At 47.9% G+C, this 16815-nt stretch overlaps 1 protein-coding gene across 4 annotated transcripts in view; it reads left to right on the forward strand.

Moving 5' to 3' along the window:
* The first annotated feature begins 486 nt into the window (after window positions 1-486).
* EPN1 (epsin 1) overlaps window positions 487-16815 on the forward strand; it is a 36178-nt gene continuing 19849 nt past the window's right edge. For all 4 annotated transcript variants that reach the window (XM_010586626.2, XM_003406873.4, XM_010586627.2 and 1 more), the window contains exons 1-3: window positions 487-618; window positions 4236-4542; window positions 13734-13983. In XM_010586626.2, coding sequence (XP_010584928.1) covers window positions 4315-4542; window positions 13734-13983 — 478 coding nt within the window. In that variant the 5' untranslated portion in view covers window positions 487-618; window positions 4236-4314. The remainder of the gene's footprint in view (window positions 619-4235; window positions 4543-13733; window positions 13984-16815) is intronic.

Consider the following 16815-nt stretch of genomic DNA (forward strand, 5'->3'; position numbering starts at 1 on the left):
TAGAGCGTGTCTCAGAGAGCAGTGAGCATGCAAGCGTGCCGCGGACTGGCCTTGGGGCCCCGCGGGGCAGCGGGCGGCCTCGGGAGGTCGAGGCCTAATGGCACCTGGCGGCGGGGCGTGGCTGTGGGGCTAGGACAAGCGGGGGCGCACTCAGCCCCCTCTCGGACGCCAACTTGAGCCTGCGGGGCGTAACCGTCTGCACAGTCCGCGAGGCCCGTGCACCCCACCTCGCGGCCGCAGCGGCGAGCGGAAGTGAGGTCAGCTGCGCCTAGCGACGGGCGCAAGAGGCCGCGCAGAGGAAGTGCGGATTGTACGCGGGTAGCAGCGACTGCGCAGGCGCGTCGAGGGCGGGTGACGCGGCCATTTCCGCTTCCGGTCCGTCACCTTCGGTTGCTTCCCGACTACTGAGCGGCTCCGCTCCCCTGGCCCGGCTCTCCGCGCCCCCTCCCGGGCGCCGGGGCGGCGGGGCGGTCGGCGTGCGGTCTCCGGAGCGTCCGCGCGTGCGTCCGAGCGCGCCTCCGCCTGCGTCGCCCGCCGCGCGCCCCGCGACACCGAAGCCAAGCGGGGGCAGGGGGGCTGACCGTCATGACCCCCCGGAGCCCGTCGTGAGGGGCCGAGGTGAGCGCGGGCTCGGGGCGCGGGGTCAGCTTGGAAGGCGGCAGGCGCCGCGGCCCGGGCCTGGGCGGCGGCGCGCGGACTTCGCCGGGCCTCGGGACAGGCTGGCTGTCCGTTCTCGGGTCTGGTCGTCTCTGCCGCCTTTGCGTCTCCGCGTCCGGGTCCCTGTGTTTGTCTTTTCGTCTTCTCCTCGGCCGGCCTGATCTCCTGTCTGTCACCGTCTGCCTCTTTTCTCGGCTTCAGTGTGTGCTTCCGTGGTGGTCGGTCTCTGTGTCGGCTTTGGTGTTCTCGACGTCCCTGTGTGTCTGTCTTATCTCTGTGTGACTGCCAATATTTCTCTCTGGGAGTTTCCGTGACTTCAGCTCCCCAGGTGTCCCCAGCCCTCTTCTAGATCCTCTTGCCTCTAGGGCTTCTCTTTCTCTTCCTGTCTTCACTTCTCACTTTTGCCCCCTGTACCACCACTTCCAGTCCCAAAGTCCCCGTCCACGAGTCTAGCTAGGATCTGACTCTCCCCATTCCCACCTAGTTTCCTGAGACTGGAATGTGGTGGTTAAGATCCCCGACTCTGGAATCTGAGACCCTACTGCTTGCTAGTTGATGGTATTTTGACAGGTGTTTTCTTTTATCCGTAAACCTCAGTTTCCTAGTCTTTGAAATGGGAGTAACAGTAGCTCCCACATGATAGGGTCCCTGTGCATGTTAGTTGAGGCGGTGCTTGTGAAGCACCTAGAACACTGCCTGGCAGGTAGACAGTGTGTAATTAACTGGAAGCTTGTGTAGATTTTCTGTTCCATTTAGTATGCCTTAGTAGTTTCTGTTATATTGTATTTGCCCGTACTGCCCCTGATATTTTTCTTCGAATCAGCTTAAATTTGAAAGACCAAGCCTCATTCTAAGCAAGATCTAAAATCTTAGCTTTGATGCACGAGATGTGTGCTTTTCCGGACGCGCTTTAGATAAATACACGCTGTTAATGCATCTTCGGATGCCACCCTTCTGGAAAGGTTTTTTGTTTTTTTCTCTGATAATAATAGCAACCAGCATTATTGAGCGCCTCCTATCTGTGGGGCCTGGAGCCAAGCACTTTATGTACCCATAGTATTTAATCAACTAGCCTGCCAGGTAGAGATTCTTTTCCTCATTATGGAGTTGAACAAACTCCCTCTCGAGGAGGCTGCTCTGCTATAGCTTATGTGCCAAAATTTGGATCTAAATTCCACACACTTTCCATTATATCCTAATTTTCTTGGGCCTTCTCTGCCCCAAGTCACTGCCTGTTTCTGTTCTAGGGCCTGTTTTTTCTCATTTCCCTGCCTTCGTCACTCATTGTCTTTCCCTGTTTCTTGTTGTGTCTTTGCTCATCTCATTGTGTCTGCGGGACTCCCGCTCTCTGCTTGTCTCTCTCAGTTTCTGTTCTGTCATCCCCTAATCTGCCTTTGTCACTTTTTCTCTTAGTCTTCATGTGTCTGGCTGTCTTGGGCCCTGGCTGTCTCTTGTCAACTATTTACATCTATCTCCGAGTGCCTGGCTCTCTGGCCTGAGTTCAAAGGCAAGGGCCAGCCTGTTTTATTCATCCCCATGGCCCTGGGGACTTACGTTGTTGTGGGGCTCAGCACCTGTCCATCAGTAGCTGCTCAGAGCCTGCTCGGGATCCAGGTTTGTGGGGATGACTTGTGTGCCCCTGGGAAAGGGCGTTTCCTCTCTCTGTCCTCCCCTGTAAGTGGCTGTGAATCCTGGGCTTGTTGGAAGGATTACCTGGGCTAGTGTGTATAAAGCACTTAGGAAAATGCCTGGAACAAGGTAAGAACCACGTAAGTGCTTAGTGTCATCATCATAAGGAGTCCTAGTGGCGCGTGATTAAAAACTTGGCTGCTAACTGAAAGGTCAGCAGTTCAAATCCACTAGGCTCTGCAGGAGAAAAATGTGGCAGTCTGCTTCCATAAAGTTTTATAGTCTTGGAAACCTTATGGGGCAGTTCTGTTCTCTCCTGTAGGGTCACTCTGAGTTGTAATCAGCTCGATGACACACGACAACGACATTATCATCATTATCATTTGTTTGATTCCCTTCCTTTTGTTCTTGTGGCACTCATCTCAGCCCAGGTTAGTTTAATGTTGTTGTCAGCTGATGTCGAGCTGGCCCTTGGCTCATGGTGACCCCACACACATGAGATCAGACTGTTGTGACCCACAGGGTGTATGTTGGCCTGTTTCAGTAGTATATTGCCAGGGCTTTCTTAGTCCATCTTAGTCTGGAAGCTCTGCTGAAGCCTCCTCAGCGTCACAGCAACTTGCAAGCCTCCACTGGCAGATGGCTGGTAGCTATGCATGAGGTGTATTGACCAGGAATTGAACCCGCACCTCCTGCATGGAAGGTGAGAATCCTGAACCACCACTGCCCTCTTAATTTAGTGTCAGTAAATTTAAATGTGAGCAGTATATGTTTTGGAGGTGGGCCTAGGTATTTATCCCTATGCTGCCCTGATCCTGGGGTGTGACCTTGGTTGAATTGTTTAACTTTCACGAGCCCGGGCCCCTCATTTGTAGTCTTGACATGCTGTATGCAGCAGTGTTAAATGAGACAACAAATGTGTTAAATGAGATAATGTTCTCTCGGGCTGGCACACAGATAGGACCCAGTCAGTGGGGCTGTTGTACTCCTTATCTCTCTTCGCCTGGATCTTCAGCTTCTCACACCTTTGGGACGCAGGGTTCCCCTGATGTTCCCCCATCCTTTCGCTGCCCAGCTTTGTATTCTCTTCAGTGGCCCACTATCCCGGGTGTCCTTTTTTTGCCCTGAGTTCCTGCCTCCTCTACCCCCATTGCTCCAGAGGCCTTTCCTGCCCTCCCTCTTTCCTTTCTTGCCTTGACCGGTCATTGAATGTCACTTCCGGGCCGGCCTCTCTTGGGAAAAGCCACATCCAGACAACCATGGTCTCTGCCCCCACAGGGTGCATGAGCCAACCTTAGTCATGGAATCAGACAAGTAGGCGTAGAGTCATGAGGGCCAGCCTTAGTCACAGAATCAGACAAGTAGGTGTAGAGTAATGAGGGCAGCAGAGTCTGCCAACAAGGCTCAAGGAATGGCAACCCTGGTGCCGGCGTGTGGATCTAGGAAGGGAAGTTTAAGTGGAGCCCTAGGCGGGGGTGTATGTGTGTGTGTGTGTGTGTGTGTGTGTGAGTAGGAGGCCTCAGAGAAGGAGAGGAAGAGCTGTGAGCAGGATGCATGGTTGGATGACCCCGGCCGATGTTCATGGGGTGCTTTCCCTGCACCAGCTTCTTTCAGTTCCCTGGGTCATCATGTGACACCCCATTTCACAGGGGAGAAAACTGAGATGTGGAAGCCCATCAGCCCACCCAGGGTTGAATGGCTGGTACGTGGCTGCCCCCCAAGCCTGCATTCTCCCAGCACATATTCTGCCTTGCCCAGCAGGGGTGCTAAGGCAGGAAGGAGCCGGGCAAGTTTGAGGAACTGAAAGGTGAATGGCAATGGCGGCACTTTAAGACAGAGCAGTTAATGAGGGACGGAGCCTTCTAGGCCACAGTTAGGGATGCGTTCTCTACCTCGGGGGCCGTGGGGAGCCCAGTCTCTTTCCAAAGGGCCTCTCCTCTCCTCCTCAGATGCAGTGATTGACCACCCCTGCTGCGGCCCCTGTCCTCCACTTGCACCGTCATCTCGACACCCTTGCTGCCAGGCACCATGTCGACCTCGTCGTTGCGGCGCCAGATGAAGAACATTGTCCACAACTACTCGGAGGCAGAGATCAAGGTCCGTGAGGCCACGAGCAACGACCCCTGGGGCCCGTCCAGCTCCCTCATGTCAGAGATCGCCGACCTCACCTACAACGTCGTTGCCTTCTCTGAGATCATGAGCATGATCTGGAAGCGTCTCAATGACCACGGCAAGAACTGGAGGCATGTTTATAAGGTCAGTGGCCCTGGGCCCTCACCCTGCCCCTGCCCTGTCAGTAAACCCCCACCTGACACCCCAGGACCAGGATCTCAAACACCTTTCTGGGCTGACAGGTGAGCTGTTAGCGGTCAGGTGGGGAGATGGTAAATGGAGCATGAGTGCCCACCTGGCCCTCCCGCCTGGTCAGTCCCACGGGGTAGATTAGAGTTAGGGGTAGGGTAAGGGATAGGTTTAGGGTTAGTGTTAAGATTAGGGCTAGGTCTAGTGTTAGTGTTAGGAATTGGGTTAGGGTTAGTGTTAGAATTTGTAGTAGGATGAGGGTTAGGGATAAGGGTAGCGCTACGGCTAGGGTGAGAGTGAGAAATAGGGGTTATGTTAGGGTTAGGGTGAGGATTAGGATTAGCACTTGGACTAGGGGGTAGGGTTAGGGATAGGTGTAGTGCTATTGTGAGGGTCAGGGTGAGGGATGGGATAGAGCTATGGCTAGGGTGAAGGCTAGGTATAACGGATAGTGTTAGGAATGAGGTAGAGCTAGGATTAGGGTTAGGGAGATGGTCGGGGTAGAGGTAAAGCTAGGGTTAGGGTGTGGGTTGGGGATGGGGTAGAGCTAGGATTAGGGTAGGGCTAGGATGTGGTTTAGGAATAGGGGTAGAGATAGGGTTAAGGTTAGAGCGAGGGTTTAGGGTTAGGGAGATGGTCGGGGTAGAGGTAAAGCTAGGGTTAGGGTGTGGGTTGGGGATGGGGTAGAGCTAGGATTAGGGTAGGGCTAGGATGTGGTTTAGGAATAGGGGTAGAGATAGGGTTAAGGTTAGAGCGAGGGTTTAGGGTTAGGGGTAGAGAGAGAGCTAGCGTGTTGGTTAGAATTAGCATTTGTGGTATGTTTAGGAATGGAGTAAACTAGGATTAGGGTGAGGGTTAGAGATAAGGGACAGAGCTAGGGTGAGGGTGAGGGGTGGGGTTATTGAATGAGTAGTTTAGGATTAGGATGAGGTTTAGCATTAGTGCTAGATGTAATTTTAGGGATTTGGTGTAGCTAGGATCAGGATCTCAAACCTGTTTTATTTTTTAAATTTAATTTTTAAAGTTTGGGTGAACTGGAACCATAACCAGAATGGGAAAAATTACAGATCTTAGGTATTCTGGAAACTTATCCTCCTCATCCTAATTCTAATCCTAGTCATTACATCGACCTGGTTCTAACTTGTTTTGTTATGGCCAATTAAGCGAAACTGGAAGAGACCGGAAGTTTTTTAATTTGGGTGGTCTGGAACCATAATTGGAACGGGAGAAATTATGGGTTGATGCCCTGGAATGGGAGAATTGGAAGAGGCATAGTGAGCCCTTTCAGAAGCCTGATGTGTGAGATTGAATTATCGGCAGGACTGTGGAGACACACATTTAAAGCTGCTTGCTTGGCTCCCACCTTTGAGCCAGCTACCGCAATTTCTGATTCTGCATAGAATCCAATGGACAAGACATTTGGTTGCTGTGCAGTGGTGTATGCTGCTCTTGTTTTCTAGCAGGGCTTCAACTGTAATTTATCTCATCTTCTCCTGTGGAGTACCTGGTGGGTTCAAATGATTTATAACACATTTTTTGGGGGGACATAATTCAACCCATAACAATCTGTTAGAATGATAGGGGTGAACCTGATGTGCATTACGCTAAGGGAAGGAAGTGAAACTCTAGAGACTGCGTGCAGTTTGCTTGCATTGATATGGTGCTCTGGGGATGGCGGGCTACAGACAGAATATAGAGCAAAGCCTGGTGGTTGCCAGGAGGTGGGGGCATTGATTGCAAAGGGGTAGCGTCAAGGGACAACTTTGGGAGTGACAGAACTGCTCTGTATCATTTTTTTGTTCCTTCCCCCTTTTTGTTACTGTGAGAATATATGCAGTCGAGCCTTTACCAGTTCAGCAGTTTCCATTTATACAATTCAGTGACATTGATTACATTCTTAAAGTTGTGCAACCATTCTCACTGTCTTTTTTCAAATTATTCCACCATGATTAACACAGACTCAAGGCCCACTAAGCAAAAACTCCCCGTTTTCTCATCCTTCCCACCCCTGGGAACCACTGATATTTTGGTTTTTGTAAAAATGGTGTGGTAGAGATGGCTGACCTCCTCTAGCTTCACAAGGAGCAAGGAGAATCAAGATCAATAGCCGAAGGCTGATTCCTATGACATTTAGGTCAGACATACCTGCTCTCTTGAGCTCTTTCTACCAATTCTAATGCTAGCTGTCCCTCCCATGGCACATTCTCCTTCACTGCTGAGTTTGATAATTTATTGTAGTGGCTATACAGAGAACTTACAGACAGTAGTCGTGACTATGGGATTTATTAGGGAAGTGAATACGTTACAGTTCAAGTTCAGGAATGCTCAGGATAACAGTTCTTCCATCAGGACAGCCTCTTCTCAGCTGTGCCTGCAGGCAGGCCTCTCTCTCGCCCTCTGCCTCTGCTCTTTTGCAAGTGTTACAAAGCTCTTTTAGCTCCACTGATAAAGTGCCCTGAGGCACCCACTCTGCCAGTAATCCCCCTGCCCCAACGCTCAACTCTAGCTCCTTGAGTGGGCAAATCTAGTTTTGCCAGGTGCCTAGAAGCACCCTACTTGGCCAATAGTCGGTAAGCCTCCTGCTCAAAGGTGCTCAGCTTTCTCGCTTTGTGGGCTCCTGGCCCCCTGCGCTGTGTCCTGCTGGCCTCCTCCCACTGCTTCCACACTCTTTCGGTTCCAGGAGCTTCTTGATGCAGGGATCCCGGGTCCAAAAGATGCACTCCAGCCCTGGCTCTTCTTTCTTGGTGGTGCTGAGATCCCCTCCCGCCTCTGGGATGCCTCTTTTTAAACCTAGCAGGATGGCAAAACTGAACAGTCCCTTCGTTAGAGCTCCGTAGACCTTATTTGCCTGGTCCCACCCAGTCACTTGGGTGGAAGTTACAAGACCATGGTGAGCAAGAAAGGCCATATAAAAGCGATCCATTGCATCACAGGTTTCTGTAGATTTGCTTATTTGTATAAGTGAGGTCATACAGTATTGTCCTTTTGCAGTTGTTTTCCGTCAGCATAATGTTCTCAGGGTTCATCCATGTTGTTGGACGCTTCAGGAGTTCATTTCTCTTTATGGCTGAGCAATATTCCATCACCTTCTTTAAAGAAAAAACCTGGTCAATAAAGCAATTAGCGTTGCAAGGTTTTATTGGGTGGAAGAAACTCTTTGAGAACAGGGAGCACCCCTTCCAAGAGATGATCTCAGCACATTACAATTTTGGTCATTCACTTAATCGGCAGAAGGTGGCTTAGATTAGTTTATTAAGGTTTCTTGTTTGCATTCCATAGGCTACTTACGGCTTATCTAATTATTAACTGTTTTCCCAGAACTGTCCTTATTACGAGTTTTTAGTTTCTGTGAAGGGTTAAGGCTTAAGTTTAAACAGAACCAAAGTCAACCCAAATCTGTTGCTGTTGAGTCGATTCCGACTCATAGTGATCCTATAGGACAGAGTAGGACTGCCATGTTTGGTTTCCTAGGCTGTAATGTTTTGGGAAGTAGATCGTCAGGCACCTTTCTTTTGTGGAGCGGCTTGCGGATTCGAACCTTTTGGTTGGCAGCCGAGTGCTTAACCCCTGTACCACCAGGGTTCTAGGTTTAATGGGGGTGCATTTTCTTAAACAATGTGTATGTGCCACATTTTGTTTATCCATTCATCTGTTGATGGATACTGGATTGCTTCCACCTTTTGGCTATTGTGAATAATGCTGCAGTGAACACTGACGTGCAGGTTTCTGAGTGCTTGCTTTCAACATTTATTTATTTATTTTTATTGCTGTGTATATGGTGTCGCCACTGTGGGATTCTACCACAATCATTTATTTATGCATTCTGCTATTGATGGGCATTTGTGTTATTTCCGCATCCGCCGTCTTTTAACTGCAAGTCCAAAGTCCAGAAGGCTTTGGAAAATGAAAGCTTGTGATAGTTCACCTGGCAGCAAAGCCTGACCTGTGCTGAGGTGAGGCTCACTGTACAGTCTTCATTGGTCCCTCTGAGTGCGACTACTCATCTAGCCCTCTGCGAGAGTTACCTTACATGTGGTGTGTGTGCAGTTGTCTTAGTTTCCTAGCGCTGCTGTAACTGAAATATCACGTGTGGGTGGCTTTAAGGAACAGAAGCTTATTTTCTCACATTTTAGGAGACTAGAGGTTCAAATTCAGGGTGCTGGCTCTAGGAAGATCTTTGTCTCTTGGCTTCTATTCCTGGGTTCCTTGGCTATCTTCATGTGACATCTGTCTTCCCTGATTACCCTTGCTTTTGTCTGTGCTGTTCTATACATCAAAAGTGATTGGCGTAAGATACACCTTGTACTGAAACAGTATAATTAACATAACAAAACTATGCCTAAATGGCATTACATTCGCTGGTATGTTGCTGTGTGCATTCCAGTTGTTTCCACTCATAGCTAACTCCTTCATTGTGACCCTATAGGAGAAAGTAGAACTGCCCCCATAGGGTTTTCTAGGCTGTAATCTTTATGGAGAGCCCTGGTTGCACAGTGGTTAAGAGCTCGTCTGCTCGTCAAAAGGTTGGCAGTTTGAATCCACCAGCTACTCCCTGAAAACCATAAGGGGCAGTTCTACTCTGTTCTATAGGTTTGTTATGAGTTGGAGTCGACTCAAAGGCAACAGGTTTGTTTTTGTTTTTCAGTCTTTCTATGGAGACAGATCACCACTTCTTTCTCCCACAGAGCAGCTGGTGGGTTCGAGCTGCCAACCTTTTGGTTCGCAGCTGAGTGCTTAACCACTGCGATAGGTATAAGGGTACAAATTTAGAACACGTAATTTTGGTGGGACACAACTCAGTCCGTAACAGCATCTTGCTCTTGAAAATTCAGAATTCCAAAGCACAGATGCCCCCAGAGTCTCAGGGACTGAAGACTTGCTTTACCTGCCTCCCCACCTTGGGTGTGACACCATATCAATGGCTTTGCTTCTCTACTTCCTCTAATCGGTCAGCACCGCTAGGGCAAGTTAAAGACTAACTCCGATTAGGGATATGATTAGGGATATAACTACGTCAGCCCTGCCTCCTGAGGGCCAGGCCAGATCTAGGTCCTGCTGCGTCCAAAGGTTGGAAAGCTGTTTTGACCCTCAGTGGTGTGTCTGGAAACATCGTCGAGTGAAAGGGTGGATTCCTTCCTCTGGTTTCCTCTTTTCTAGACCTGGGGACCTCGAATGGGATCCTGGGGCTCCATGAAGTCCTTGGAAAACCTGGTGGTGGAGTAGTTAAGAGCTAAGCCTACTAATATCAGCAGTTCAGATCCACCAGGCGCTCCTTGGAAACACTATGGGGCAGCTCTGCTGTGTCCTGTAGGGTCACTGTGAGTTGGAATCGACTTGACAGCAATGAGTTTGGTTTGTTTTTTTTTTTTTTTGGTATGAAACCCCTGGAATCATCTGTGTTTTTTCCAAGGGCAACGGCTCTTGCCTTGAGCAGTCTCCAGAGGGGGCTGACTCTTTTCCTTGCTGCACAGAGCCAGGGCTGGAGCCCAGGCTAGAGAAAGACGCAAAGACCACCTGGCCCAAGAGTGGGGATTTTTTTTTTCAATTTCACATTAACTTTTTGAAAAGGGAATATGTTATCCTGTTATGAAATGCACAAGATATCAAAGGATGCCAGTTGAGAAAAAAGATTCCCTTCTCCCAGACTCTCGCTCTTGCTGTTCCGAGTGTCTTATGTGTAGTTCCCGAGAGAGCCCGTGCTGGGACTAGCTACCCCAGGCACACACAAAACACAACCAGTGACTGTTGAGTCAACTCCAACTCATGGCAACCCCACGTGTGTCAGAGTAGAAATGTGCTGTGTAGGGCTTTCAAGGCTGTGAGCTTTCAAAGCAAATTGCCAGGCCTTTCTTCTGAGGCACCTCTGGGTGGACCTAAATCTCCAGCCTTGGCAGTTAGCAGCTGAGCACTTAACCATTTGCACCACGAGGGATTCCACCCCAGGCACAGCTTCCTGTTTTTTAAAAAAATTTTGGTGAATGTATGCCCTGGTGGTGCAGTGGCTGAAGCACTTGGCTGCCAATCCAAAGATTAGCAGTTTGAACCCACCAGCTACTCCATGAGAGAAAGATGTGGTAGCCTGCTTCCGTAAAGATTTACAGCCATGGAAACCCTGTTGGGCAGTTATACGCTCTGTCGTATAAGGTTTTTATGAGTCAGTTTTGACTTGATGGCAGTGGGTTTGTGTTTTTTGTATGCACAGCCAGAGACACCATTTCAACAATTTCTCCCTGTACAATTCACATTTTTCATGTGGTACAACCATTCTCCCTATCCTTTTCTAAATCATTTCACCATCATTATCTTAAACTCACTGCCCCCTAAGTTTCCCAGCCAACACAGCTTCCCTTTTATAGCAGGGGTAGCTTGTCACGTGGTCACTGTTGAAACCATTCCACATCACTGTGACTTTTTCCACTTAAAAATGATGGCGTGTTCCAGACTTACAGAACAGAAAAAGCAGCCTGTCATACCTGTGTACAGTGTCTTTTTTTTTTTTTTTTAGAACTTATTTTGGTGTGTTACATGAGATTTCCATCTTAAAGAAACAGAGCAGGCTCTGTGCCCCTGGGCTGGAGTGACTGCAGCTGCTGTCTGCCTTCTCTTTTTGTTCATTGAGAGATAATTCACATAGTGTACCATTCACCCATTTAAAGGACAGTTCAGTGGTTTTTAGTACATACACAGTGTTGTGCAACCAGCACCTCTATCCAGTTCTAGAATTTTTTTTTTTTGGTGTGATTATCATGGTGTTTATTTTTTAAAATTTATTTTGTTATTATTGAGAATCTACACCGCAGAGCATACATCCATTCAACAAGTTACACGTGTCCAATTCAGTGACATTGATTACGTTCTTCCAGTTGTGCAACCATTCTCACCCTCCTTTTTTAAGTTATTCCTCCCCCATTTACATAAACTCTCTGCCCCCTAAGTTTCCTGTCTGATCTTTTGATTTGTTGTTGTCAATTTGATCCTGTATAGGTAGTTCTCAAAAGAGCACAACGCCCAAGGCAGACATTTTTTACTAGTTAAGCTAAACTATTGCTTGGTTTTAAGAAGACTTCAGGGGATATTTTTGGTTTAAGGTTTAAAGATTATCTCAGGGCAATAGTTTTGGGGTTCATCCATCCTCAGTGGCTCCAGAAAGTCTAGAGTCCATGAGAATTTCCAGTTCTGGAACTTTTTCATCACCTTAAAAGGAAACCCCACACCTGTTGGCGGTCACTCCACATCCCACCCTGCTACCCAGGCCCCTGGCAACCACTACTTTACTTTTTGTCTCTTCGGCTTTACCTGTTCTAGTTATATTGTGTAGGTGGGATCATATACTAATATGTCATTTTGTGTATGGCTTCTTTTACTCATTATAATGTTGACAGTGTTCACCCATGTCATAGCATGTGCTAGAACTTTATTTCTGAGATACTGCTTGACCCCCGACTGGGATGACTGTTACCAGAAAAACAGAAAGCAACAAGTTTTAGTGAGGATGTGGAGAATTGGAACACTTACTCATTGCTGGTGGGAATATAAAATGGTTTTCCATTGTGGAAAACAGATATGGTAGCTCCTCAAAAAGTTATACATAGAATTACCATAAAAAAGCCAAAAACAAAACCAGTTTGCCCAGTGGATTCTGACTCATGGTGACTCCATGTGTTGGAGTAGAGCTGTACTCCGTAGGGTTTTCAATGGCTGGTATTTTGGAAGTAGATTGTCAGATCTTTCTTCTGAGGCGCCTCTGGGCAGACTTGAACTGTCAACATTTTGGTTAGCATTAGCAGCCGATTGTTTTAACTGTTCTTACTACCCAGGGGCTCTCAGAATTACAGATGACCCAGCAGTTCCACTCCTGGGTATATGCCCAAAAGAATTGAAAGCAGGAACTCAGACAGATCCTTGTACATCAGTGTTCACTGCAGCATTACCTACAGCAGCCAAAAGGTGGAAACAGCCCTCGTGTCCATCAGCAGATGAATGGGCAAACAAAATGTGGTACATACACACAATGGAATACTACCTAGCCATAAAGAGGAGTGAAGCCCTGATGCGTGCCACAATGTGGAGGAACCTTGAAAACACTATGCTGAGTGAAATTAATCACACACAAAAGTACAACTATTGTATCATCCCACTTATATGAACTATCTGTTGTTGTTGTTAGGTGCTGTCGAGTTGGTTCCGACTCATAGCGACCTCGTTTTCAACAGAATGAAACACTACTTGGTTTTGTGCCATCCTCACAATCGTTGCTGACTTTGAGTCCATTGTTGCAGCCACTGTGTCAGTCCATCTTGTTGAGGGTCTTCTTCTTTTTCAATAACCCTCTACTTTACCAAGCATGATATTCTTCTCTAGGGGTTGGTCCTTGCTGATAACATGTCCAAAGTATGTGAGACAGAGTCTTGCCATCCTTTCTTCTAAGGAGCATTCTGGCTATACTTCTTCCAAGACAGGTTTGCTTGTTCCTCTGGCAGTCCATAATAGATTCAGTCTTCTTTGCCAACACAATAAAGCAAATGCATCAATTCTTCTTTGATCTTCCTTATTCATTGTCCAGCTTTTCCCTGCATATGAGGCTATTGAAAATAGCATGGTTTGGGTCAGGTGCAGCTTAGTCTTCAAAGTGACATCTTTGCTTTTTAACACTTAAAAGACGTCTTTTGCAGCAGATTCGCCCAATACAATATGTTGTTTGATTTCTTGACTGCTGCTTCCACAGGCTTTGAAGAAATATCTAGAACAGGCATATGCATAGAAATCATAGTCTATTAGTGGTTACCAGGAATGGGAGGGAGGGGGCTAAGGGGAGTTAAAAAAAACCTTCATTCCTTTCCATTGCGAGATGGTATTCCACCGTATGTACGTACCCCGTTCACTGGCCGAAGACACATGGTGGCACTGGGATTTGAGCTGGGTGCCTGTCCCTGTTCATTGCAGCCATGTGGTGACCGGTGCCCCTTGCCTCCACCTGTCTGGGCCTGTGGGCCTTACACCTCCCCATCCCTGTCTGCATGGCAGCTGTGTGTTGACTGGTGCCTCCCATCCCCTGTGTCTGGGCCTTTGCCCCTCCCCCAGCCCTGTCCCACTGTGTGTGCGATGGCTGTATGCTGAACGATGACCCTTGCCTGGTCCTCGTGCAGGCCATGACGCTGATGGAATACCTGATCAAGACGGGTTCAGAGCGCGTGTCGCAGCAGTGCAAGGAGAACATGTACGCCGTGCAGACACTCAAGGACTTCCAGTACGTGGATCGCGACGGCAAGGACCAGGGCGTGAATGTGCGTGAGAAGGCGAAGCAGCTGGTGGCTCTGCTGCGTGATGAGGACCGGCTGCGAGAGGAGCGTGCACACGCGCTGAAGACCAAGGAGAAGCTGGCACAAACCGCCACTGGTGAGCTTGCCCTGCTCTCGAAGCCCCTGGTCCTGGGAGTCTCCCACCGTGTCTTCCTCCATTCTGGCTGCAGGACCCTACAGCCCCAAGTGCAGGCTTTTCTCTCCCTCCTTTCCTTCTCCTCCTTGGGACCTTGGCCATGGACCCACTGTGGCCCATCCTTCCCCTTGTGCCTCCCCCTACCACTCCAGGGCCGTCCCTGCTCCTTGCCTCCCATGGTGCGGAGGCCTGGACCAGAGGCTTGGCACCCGGTCAGACACACATGCTGATCTGGCACCCCTGAGAGCCCAGGGCTCCTCTAGGCCCAAGCATGGTAAAGCCCCTCCTCCCCGAAGCACATACCTGGGCCTGAGCCGTAGATAGGAAGGGTCCCCAGGGAACTGCCATCAGCTATGCTGCAGGGGGAGCAGGTGGTCCCTGCAGTAGGACTGGATCTATCCTGTGGGCATAGGAAGATGGTTGAGTGGGGGTGAGGGTAGTTGCCAGGAGGCAGCCCGCAGGGCCTGCTGGTGGAAAAAGGCCTGTGGGCTTGCTCTGTTGTTGTTAGGGGCTATTGAGTCGATTTTGACTCATGGTCACCCCACGTGTGTCAGAGTAGAACTGTGCTTCATAGGGTTTCTTTATTGTAATTTTTTAATTTTTATTGTGCTTTAAGTGAAAGTTTACAAACCAAGTCAACTTTTCATACAAAACCTTATATACACCTTCTAGTTGCTCTCCCCCTAGTGAGACAGTGTACTTCTTCCCTCCACTCTCTATTTTCATGTCCATCCAGTCAGCTTCTGCCCCCCTCTGCCCTCTCATCCCTTCTCCAGACAGGAGCTACCCACATGGTCTCATGTGTCTACTTGATCCAAGGAGCTCACTCTTCACCAGTATCATTTTCTGTCCCATAGTCCAGTCCAATCCTTGTCTAAAGAGTTGGCTCTGGGAATGATTCCTCTCTTGGGCTCACAGAAGGTCTGGGGACCATGACCTCTGGGGTCTTTCTAGTCTCAGTCAGATCATTAAGTCTGGTCTTTTTATAAGAATTTTGGGTCTGCATCCCACTGCTCTCCGGTTCCCTCAGGGGTTCTCTGTTGTGTTCCCTGTCAGGGTAATCATGGGTTGTACCCGGGCACCGTCTCGTTCTTCTGGTCTCAGGCTGCTGTAGTTTCTGGTTTATGTGGCCCTGTCTGTCTGTTGGGCTCATAATTACCTTGTGTCTTTGGTGCTCTTCATTCTCCTTTGCTCCAGGTGGGATGAGACCAATTGGTGTATCTTAGATGGCCGCGTTTAAGACCCCAGACGCTGCTTTCCAAAGTGGGATGCAGAATATTTTCTTAATAGATTTTATTACGCCAGTTGACTTAGATGACCCCTGAAACCATGGTCCCCAAACCCCTGCCTCTGCTACGCTGGCCTTCGAAGCGTTTAGTTTATTGAGGAAACTGCTTTGCTTTTGGTTTAGTCCAGTTGTATTGACCTTGCCTGTATTGTTTGTTGTCTTTTCCTTCACCTAAAATAGTTCTTATCTACTGTCTAATTAGTGAAAACCCCTCTCCCTCCTTCCCTCCCTGCTCTCATAACCATCAAAGAATATTTTCTTCTCTGTTTAAACTATTTTTCAAGTTCTTATAATGGTGGTCTCATACAATATTTGTCCTTTTGCAACTGACTAATTTCACTCAGCATAATGCCTCCCAGATTTCTCCATGTTTATCGATGCGTAGTGTTCCGTTGTGTGAATATACCATAATTTATTTACCCATTCATCCGTTGATGGGCACCTTGGTTGCTTCCATCTTTTTGCTACTGTAAACAATGCTGCAGTGAACAGGGATGTGCATACATCTGTTCGTGTAAAGGCTCTTATTTCTCTAGAATATATTCCGAGGAGTGGAATTGCTGGATCCTATGGTAGTCCTGTTTCTAGCTTTTTAAGGAAGCGCCAGATGGATTTCCAAAGTGGTTGTACCATTTTACATTCCCACCAGCAGTGTATAGTGTGATCTCTCCACAACCTCTCCAACATTTATTATTTTGTGTTTTTTGGATTAATGCCAGCCTTGTTGGAGTGAGATAGAGTCTCATTGTAGTTTTGATTTGCATTTCTCTAGTGGCTAATGATTGTAAGCATTTCCTTGTGTATCTGTTAGCTACCTGAATGTCTTCTTTGGTGAAGTGCCTGTTCGTATCCTTTGCCCATTTTTTTAATTGGGTTATTTGTCTTTTTGTAGTTGAGTTTTTACAGTATCATGTACATTTTAGAGATCAAATGTTGATCAGAAATATCATAGCTAAAAACTTTTTCCCAGTCTGTAGGTAATCTTGTTACCCTTTTGGTGAAGTCTTTGGGTGAGCATAGGTGTTTGATTTTTAGGAGATCCCAGTTATCTAGTTTTCTCTTCTGCATTGTTAGTAATGTTTTGTATACTGTTTATGCCATATATTAGGGCTCCTAGCATTGTCCTTATTTTTTCTTCCACGATCTTTATTGTTTTAGATTTTATATTTAGGTCTTTGATCCATTTTGAGGTAGTTTTTGTGCATGGTTTGAGGCATGGGTCTTGTTTCGTTTTTTTGCACATGGATATCCAGTTATGCCAGCACCATTTGTTAAAGAGACTGTCTTTTCCCCATTTAACTGACTTTGGGCCTTTGTCAAATATCAACTGGTCATATGTGGATGGATTTATGTCTGGATTCTCATTTCTGTTCCATTGGTCTATGTGTCTGTTGTTGTACCAGTACCAGGCTGTTTTGACTACTGTGGTGGTGTAATAGGTTCTAAAATCAGATAGTGTGAGGCCTCCCGCTTTGTTCTTCTTTTTCAGTAATGCTTTACTTATC

The sequence above is a fragment of the Loxodonta africana genome, chromosome 11 (assembly GCF_030014295.1).
Source record: "Loxodonta africana isolate mLoxAfr1 chromosome 11, mLoxAfr1.hap2, whole genome shotgun sequence".
Lineage (NCBI taxonomy): Eukaryota > Metazoa > Chordata > Mammalia > Proboscidea > Elephantidae > Loxodonta > Loxodonta africana.